We start from the raw sequence: 9,006 nt of genomic DNA on the forward strand, positions 1-9,006 counted from the left end.
GGGGGGGTAAGATGTACGCAGTCCATACCTCTAGCCAAACATAGCCACATCCCTAGCATCTGCTGAGCATCGCTACGTAAGCCCTTCCCTCACCCTCCATGAAAAAGAAGCAAAAGTTGTCTTCTCTCTTTTTGTTTTTGACAAGTTCATTTTTCTTTCCTATTTTCTATTCTATGTAACTGTTCTACGGTTTCGTTTAGTTCTCTTATATGCCTTCCAAGTATCAAGTGTTTTACACACGCAGCAAAAGAACCCTTAATTTTACATACATATGACCGTTCAAAAAGAAATGTTATAAAGCGAGAAACAATCCAAAGGTTGAGGATGAAATCAAGACAAACTTATAGTTTGGAACCATTTCAGAAATTTATTCGAGGAATTAGCTTTCAAGTAGGATTAGGTTTATAAAATATCAAAAGGAAATATTACACAAGCAGGGAAAATAACTGCCGTGTAAGTGACAATTCTATCTAATACAGCAAGATCAAAAATGAATTTTGCAGCTTACATTAGAAAACAGAACTTACCAATTTCCAGTCATCATCAACCACAGGGAAACCAGTGATCCGGCGTTCTACCAAAATTTCCAACGCTGTTGCAGGAATAATCATGTATCAGGGATTAACAAGAGCATGAATGCATGAGTAGCTAGTAATGAAATTGAGCACTAAAATACCTTCATCTACAGATGTTGATGGTTTTACCACATGTAGATCCTCTTTTCTTGTCATGAAATCACCTACTGTATATATACCATTTCTTGGCTGCCACAAGAATATATAAGCTTATCATTTGGTTGGACATTCATGAGAAAGAGGAACTTCTTGATGAGAAAAAAGAATGCATTTACAGTTCAAATTAAGCAAAAGGAAAGAAAAACCTATTGAACGGGAACAGATATAAAACATATTTGAAAACTAAAGTGAAAGCTGCCACAAAATTCAATCAGGCAGCAACTTGTGAGCAAGGTGTTTGTGTGAAGGAGCCAAAACAAATAAAAATTTACTCAAGTGAAAATAATCTGTTGATGTACTTAGGTTATATCGAAACCTCAAGTTGACCGCTTCTATCACCAAGTGATCAAGAATTGCATTATCTAGCTCACACAGCTAACTTATAAAAAGAAGTGCTCGGGGGAGATCTGTACATTTCATCGCAGTGAAGATGATTACAAAAGAGGTACACGTATTCCCATATCTACAAAAAACATCCAGATCTGTATTATCTTCTAACTAAGTCATATTTGCACCTGGCTCTTTTTGCTCTACATGCCCAGGACTACTACAGCTTGATTTTTCCGCATTTATGGACAGGGAAGTTACTAAAAGAAGTACAGCTGGTAAAAAAATGGTAATAACCTGGGAATATCCACTATGACCAAGAATTGTTTGATTCAAGGTTAAATGTTGAATCTAATAATAAAATATAGCATCCAGTGTTGCACTAAATTGAAATGCTATTTCCTATTATCAGAACGTTAGCGTTAAGGCTTAGAAAACTGAAAGTTAATGAGTTCCGTTTTAGCAAGATCTAATGATCTTATATTCACAATTTAAATAACCTTGTTTATCGTGCATTTCATTATTGTCAGTGCTATAATGTAACTTGAAACAGCAAAATAAACACACAAATAACTCTGGTCTAAAGAATTCTTCCTCGAAGCCAATTGACTGACCATGAGTTGTTAGGCAAAAGGCAACATTCTATTCTTCCAATAGAAATCGGTCCAAAAGATGAAGCTGAAATTAAATTTTTTTACGAGTTTGAACTTTTTTTATAATTAAGGTGCGCCTCATCTTACCTCTTCTGCAAAACTGACAAATACAGAGGAAGGTTTCTTATTTAGAAATACCGAACGCAGAGTGTGTAATGTTCCTTTTCCTTTCTTACTTTCCTTTTAGACAAAGTACAAATGTATATCAACAAAATTCATTGACACAAGAGGCATTATATCACTCTTCACAAATGGAAACATAGTTCATCCTAATTTTTTTTCTTTTTTTTGAAAACTGGGGATAGGGGAAGGGAATTACAAGGTGGGGAATTAAACCTTCACCAATAAGGTAAAAGTTCAGAAAGTCAATCAACTGAGCCACTAAGATTCCCTTACTCTTTTTTTAAGATTCCTATCCGATATCCAATGATAACTTAAATATGAGCGTAAATTCAAAAGTTATTTTCTTTTCTGTTCATATATATGTATGATGTGTAATCCATACAATTAGTTCTAGGAAGCTAAAGAAGTTTATCAAATTTCTACATAATTATGTATGAAGAACAAAGAGTTTCAAGTTAATCAAGCAGGCTCTGACTTCCGAGCTAACGGCTGAGTTTAATGTTAACAATTGCATATGCCCTAAAGGGTTTAAGATGACCACATTAAACAATCAATCCCATTGTAAAAAAATCATTTTCTGCTCTTGCATTATATGCAGGAAATTCACATACAGAAGAATTGTTTATTACTTTGTCTGCTGAAGGTGTGTAGGGGGTGGGGAAATGGGTGGATGTAGCTTTCCGGCAGAAAGTGTGAGCACTATCATCGCCTTAAACTCGACCTATAGATGTGTGTGTATGAAATATATACAACAACAGCAACAAGATAGATACCCAGTATAATTACATAAAGTGGGGTTGGGGAGGATATATTGTGTGAAAATCTTTAATTCTACCTCACAGTAAAGTTAGAGGGGCTGTTTCCGACCCTAAAATTGTTACATATATGAACATTTTTATCAAGTCAGCACTCTTTCTCACATAAGAATAGTAATCCCTCTGTTTCAATTTGATTGGCTAGATTAGGAGTATAGGGTTTAACTAACTAATTTAGTATGAGTTCGACATAAAATCATCAATATTTTATTTTTTTTGGAATAAGGCTTGCATATTTAGAACTGCAAAAAAGTACTCCCTCCATTTTGAAATAAATAAATTGTTAAATTTTGACATACAGATTAAGAAAAAGGTATCAAATATATAAATTTAACATAAATTTTTATTTTTACCCTTAAATCTCTTTTACCAAAAGAAAAAAAAAATTGCAGTCTTTTGCTTGTCAGATCATGGATAATTTTGAAAAAGAATTCAGCAATTCATGTATTTTGAAACACTAATAAATATCTCAATAATTTATTTATTCTGAAACGGAAGGACTATAAGTCAAAATAGTTAGTAATAATTTAAAATATATTTAGAAAGTAATTGAAAAAATTATCCTTATGGATGAGGAGGTATATATACCTCTGCAGAATTGGCGGTCAAAGTGTTGGTGGCGGTAACGGAGAAATGGTTGCGCGAATTCCAAAGGCGGAGGGAGAGGAAACATTTAGTGAAAGTAGCAACATTTTGGGATGGATGAGATAAAAGAAGGCAAGGGAGCTGGTGGTGGAAAGCAGCGGAGGAGCGGCGGAGGGAGATTCCCGACAGCGAGATAGATGACATCGCTGGATTTTGGGAAGAACAAAATTCAGAAGAATACCAAGTCAAACTGTTACAGCAATGGCTTGGCCTTTACTCTGTAACTTTAGCCACAAGGCCTTGTTGATTAGTTATCTTTTGTTGGTTTTTTCTCCAGTGCTCTTAGGAACTGGTAGTGTTCATTTCAAGTCGCATATCGGAGTGCCATATTCGTGAGCAAGTATTTTTGTGGGAAAAAAAAGAGTTTTTTATTACACGGTCATTTTTAATTCTTCAATAATACTTCCTCCGTTTAAAAATGAATGACTTACTCTTTTTTTTTAATTCATTTTAAAAAAAAAAATTATTTTGTAATATTTTAATTTCAACTTTTCACATGTTTAAGACCATAAGATTGAAGGACATTTTGATACATTTGATACAACTTCAATTTAAAGCCACAAGATTCAAAAATTTATTTATTTTCTTAAACTTTATATCAAATCAAAGTAGGTCATTCTTTTTTAAACGTAAAAAATATTAAAAATATATATTTAATCATATTTATTCAATTTAAAAAATTAATAATATATAATTTAACACGTAGTTCCTAATTCACCCTTATCACTAATATAGTCATTTCCCTAATTCATTTCTTATCACTAATATAGTCATTTCCCTAATTCATTTCTCATAGCTATGTACTATTTTCAATGGTGATATACTAAAATTATTATGGATAAAGGGTCAAAAATACCTCTCTACTTTTATTAATTAGCTAACTTTACTCTTTGTCATACTATGTGGTCATATTTGTCCTTGTCGTTATCAAACCTATCACATATACACCTAATTTGAATGGAAATTTCCAAATCAAAATAGATACTCGATTTTGAAGAAAAAACCCATCACCTTCATCCAATCTGCTCCGACCCAGTTAAATCACTATGTCTGCCATTACTTTGATGCTATACAATAACCGAGCGGCTTCATAGCAATTTCTGGCAAATTGCATCAATTGGACTATAAACTCAACCTGACCGGGTGGGTTCACCATCTTTGCTCGGAATAAATTTGTTTTCATCTCTAGTGTCTCCCGTAAAAAAAGAAATTTCATCAGAAGAAACAATTTTCCTTCATTGTTCCCCTGTTTATCTTTCCTTCTGTGCATACTATTTTTTGACTGAACTCCCAACGATTTCTCTTCACTTTAACCTCATCACTATTAACAATTTTCTTCATTGTGAAATCTCGTCTGTGTCATTGTTTATTTCATTGGACAATATTTCATTGGACAATTATCTAACATTAATTTCACCAAAGACAAAAATGCAGAGAATACGAACAACTCATCAATTGAAATCATTCCTGCAATTTCAAATTTTTTAGCTAATTTTCATGAAAGCTTACTGAAAGAAAATTGGATACATTGAATGGGGTTGAAGAAAAAAATAGCAAGAAAATACTCTAATCAATTAAATAAAGAAAGTGGCTTTTGCAAGCCAATTATGTGTACAAGCTTTTAGTCAAATGAATTGCCCTACAACCCCATCATCATCATCATCATCAATATCAGCTTCCCAAATTCACAATTGTCGTCTTTTTTAAAGGAAGAATCAATGAGGGTAGCTGATTTGGGAGCTGGATATTTATCTCGACTGTGTTTCTTTATTTGGTTCGGAGCGGGTCAAATGAGGGTAATGGGTGTTTTTTTAAAAAATGGATATTTTATTTTAATTTGGGGGTTTCTATCCAAAATAGGGGTATAAATGAAAAGTTTGATAATGGCAGGGGCAAATATAACCTCATAGTATGACTGAAGGGGTAAATATGACCACATAGTATGACGGAGGGTAAAGTTAGCTAATTAATAAAAGTATACGGGTATTTTTGACCCTTTTTCCAATTATTATTTTATTTAATAATTCTTTTAAGGAGTGTGTTAGTTTAATAATACTCGACAAGTAAAAATGCACGGTGAAAGTAACAACAATATAAATATTTTATCATATTACCTTATATTAATTGATGTTTAGTAGTAAGTCTTGGAAAATAATTTTAAAAATAACTAATTAATGGCAAGGATAAAATATGAAAAAAATAAATTCTTAACATGTCAAAAGTTAAAAAAAATAAAAATCTATTTTTTAAATAGTGAACAAATAAAAAATGAACGAAACAAGTACAAGAAACATATGTAAAACTATTTTTTTTGTTTTTATTAAAAGAAATTTTATATGTTAAATGTGATCATAGTTGTAGTGTCCTACTAAAATATCTTATCAGAAAATTGACCATCGAGATAATATATGTCTCAAAGATTCATTTACAGATATTTTGATAATATGCAAGTTTGTGTGTGAACCAAATATATTTCAAACGTTGATTTTAACTCGTGCGATGCAGATATTCCTTTTCTTATTTATTTCATACTACAAGCTGGCTTTTTGCAATTTGTATTTACATAATTCTTTCATGTAAGTGCGACGAAGATTCATTCTTTTATCTTGTTCATTTTTATCCAACTCTATGATAGTTTTTCAACTCCTACTCTTTATCTTTTTTATTTTGTTTTTTTTCTGTGCAAATTTAAATTTCAAGTCACTATCGAATTTCACTTGTATAAGTCTTCAACTAACTCCAATTATACATAAAATAATTAAGATCACAATTATGTATTGAATCTCGAGTTTAATTTCTTGTCTATACCATATTCATGGACTTTAAACTTTTGTTCTAATAAGGAGGTCGCTTAACTATACGTATAAATTATGACAATCTTATCATGAGCGCATGATCACAACAAATAAATGTCCAATATCTATTCATAATTGTCTTATGAGCAGTTTCTACTAACATGAATACTTCTTTCGTTCACTTTTACTCGTCACTAATTTCCTAATTGGATTTCTACTTTTACTTATCATTTTTGATAAATCAAGAGAAGACAACTTCTTTTTTTCTATTTTATCCTTAACATTAATTGTTTTTTTTTTCAAATTGATTCAAGATACAATGTAAGCATCAATTAATAGGAGTACTATAGTAAAATAGTCATGTTATTAATTATTTTTCTTAATAGGTGTGCCAAATCAAAATGTGACAAACAAAACCGAACGAAAGGAGTAGTATATTTGAGTTATTTTGTTTTATCACTCCAAGTGGGAACCTCTAATAAAGGACCTCGACTTCTTGCCCTTTTCTCATCAAGCGAGACTCTATAGACTCCATTTACTATATTGCACAGTGTTCCGGAATTCAGTTTATAAAAGTGAAATAGTGTGTTAAAGTTAGAGTTTATACAAGTACTAATCGTAAAATTTTATGATAGTACATAATTAGCCATCTGATAAGTGACTATTTAATTATTTCGCCCTGTATACTTGTGGAAACGACCAACAGTAGGAATGTCACCAAGTAGCCATTTTTACGACAAAAATGTTGTAAAATTTATGTAAACCCCGACTAGTTTATCCATATTTACATGTTATCCCGACTTTTGTTAAAATCTCATAAAATTCCTCTTTTCTTGATTTCAGATACATATAAACTAAGTGAGATACATATTAATGATACATCTTATTATTTAACTGATTAGCTTAAATTATGGGATGTAACGGATAGTGAATAATTAAAGTAGCAGTTAACCCAACCAATCATCTACATAACTAAAGAAAATTCCATTAAAAAACGGTAATCTATTATTAATTTCAATTTTGAACAAATTCACTTTCATAATCAATTTGCAGACGTTTTCTGTTTTTTTTTTTCGTGGCTCATCATTCCTTTTTCAACAATTTTCAATGAATATTTTTGTCCTATTACGTCATTCGATGTTTGGATTAATGATGTCAAATATGAGGGCTATAAGAGTGATGGCATTGTTGTAGGAGAACATGTTACTTATGAAAAATTGATTCCGGCTATTGTTGTTGAACTTAAAATTGATGAAAGTAGAAAAAAATTGAGGCTCAATACGTCGTTGATGGTAATGCAGCTCCATTGTTGATTAGTAATGATGTGGGTGTGAAGCTTTATATCGAGGTTACGAAAAGTGTGTCTGATTTTAAAATGTATCCACTAATCATCACCACAATCGATAAAGATGAAACGGAGATGTTGTTTGAGAGTGAAACTGGGCCAGTTATGTGTTTGGAGAATTCTTGTAAAGAAGTTGCAGAATTAATTGGTGATACTTTTGATTGTTCAGATCCATTATTTTTGTGCGATGTGAAGTTGAACAAGATTATTTCAGATTGCAATAATAATGAAGTTAAAGTTGGTCAATTCTACAAGGACAAGAAAACTCTGATTTATGTTATGGTAAGGTATGCCATTGAATATTCTTTCAATTTCAAAGCGAAAATATTTGACAAAAAAAGGTATGTATCGTATTTCAATTATCAGAATCAATTATGTGTCTCTTGTTTTTTATTTATGTATCTCCCTATAAGTTTATGTATCTGTTATGTGAAAATGTATCTCACCAATATCATTTTCTGTTATTTGTAAACTTATTTGATTATATGTATCTCTTTTTTGTAATGTTTATGTAATTATGAATGATACTTGTTATTCAAATTAAGTAAAAGAGATGCATAATTAGCATACAAAATATTTTTGGTCAAATACAGAATTAAATATGTAATTGAAATATTTTGATATTAATGTTGTTGAATTTAGCTGAAATAGTTAGTTGAAATGTCATAAAACTTAGTACTTGAAACTTGTATTAGTGTTACATTTGCATATATTTATGTTGTTATATTTCTTTGTTTATATATGTTTGCAGTTATGTCCTAAAATATTGTTCGGTAGATTGTAGTTGGATATTCAAAGCATCCTTAAAGAAGGGTTCAGACATGTTTAAAGATAGGATTTTTCATGATTTTCACACGTCCTTTGAAAGATAGAGTATTCACACAACTTCAAGCTATTGTTGCATTTGTTAATGATTTTACTGCTCCAAAATTGATCACTCACAAAAAAATACACACACCAAATGACATAATTTATGATATTAAAAATATTTTTAGTGTCGATATTAATTATCAGAAAGTATGGAGCGCAAAAGAACGTGCAGTTGAGATGTTAAGGGGGAAACCTACAAATTATTATTGTCAAATGCCTAGATAGATAGATAGATACATACATATATATATATATATATATACATACATACATACATACACACACACACACATATATATAGTTGATGCGGCGCATTTGAGTAGAGCATATAAAGGGACATTTGTCTCGACAAGCACTCTTGATGGTGCAGGGACATAATATTAGTTCTTTCATATATTATTTTGCGATGTAATCTAAAACTATATTTGTATGTTGATTTTATTGTTTCAATCAAATTTATTTGTAAAAATAAAAATAAATTTTTATTTTTCAAATTGTAGGAAGCATATTGCCGATTGTGTATGGTGTAGTTGACACAGAAAATGATAATTCATGGATTTAGTTTTTTTAAGCAGTTAAAATATGTGGTTGGAGAGCGTGAGAGTATATGTGTTGTATCCGATTGTAAGGAAAGCATAATCAAGGTTGTTAGTATTGTATATCCCAAAGTTCAGCATCTTGCAACGTTTGATATCTACG

The 9,006-nt window shown here is 31.0% G+C and overlaps 1 protein-coding gene across 3 annotated transcripts in view; it reads right to left on the minus strand.

Annotated features, from left to right (window-relative positions):
* LOC107858658 (CBS domain-containing protein CBSX1, chloroplastic) overlaps positions 1-3,650 on the minus strand; it is a 14,993-nt gene extending 11,343 nt beyond the window's left edge. For 2 of the 3 annotated variants that reach the window (XM_016703410.2, XM_016703409.2), the window contains exons 1-3: positions 3,241-3,650; positions 677-764; positions 528-592 (exon numbers count right to left, since the gene is read on the minus strand). In XM_016703410.2, coding sequence (XP_016558896.1) covers positions 528-592; positions 677-764; positions 3,241-3,441 — 354 coding nt within the window. In that variant the 5' untranslated portion in view covers positions 3,442-3,650. The remainder of the gene's footprint in view (positions 1-527; positions 593-676; positions 765-3,240) is intronic. The other variant, XM_016703408.2, reaches the window with a different exon arrangement.
* Positions 3,651-9,006: the final 5,356 nt, after the last annotated feature.

This window comes from Capsicum annuum, chromosome 2 (genome assembly GCF_002878395.1).
Source record: "Capsicum annuum cultivar UCD-10X-F1 chromosome 2, UCD10Xv1.1, whole genome shotgun sequence".
Lineage (NCBI taxonomy): Eukaryota > Viridiplantae > Streptophyta > Magnoliopsida > Solanales > Solanaceae > Capsicum > Capsicum annuum.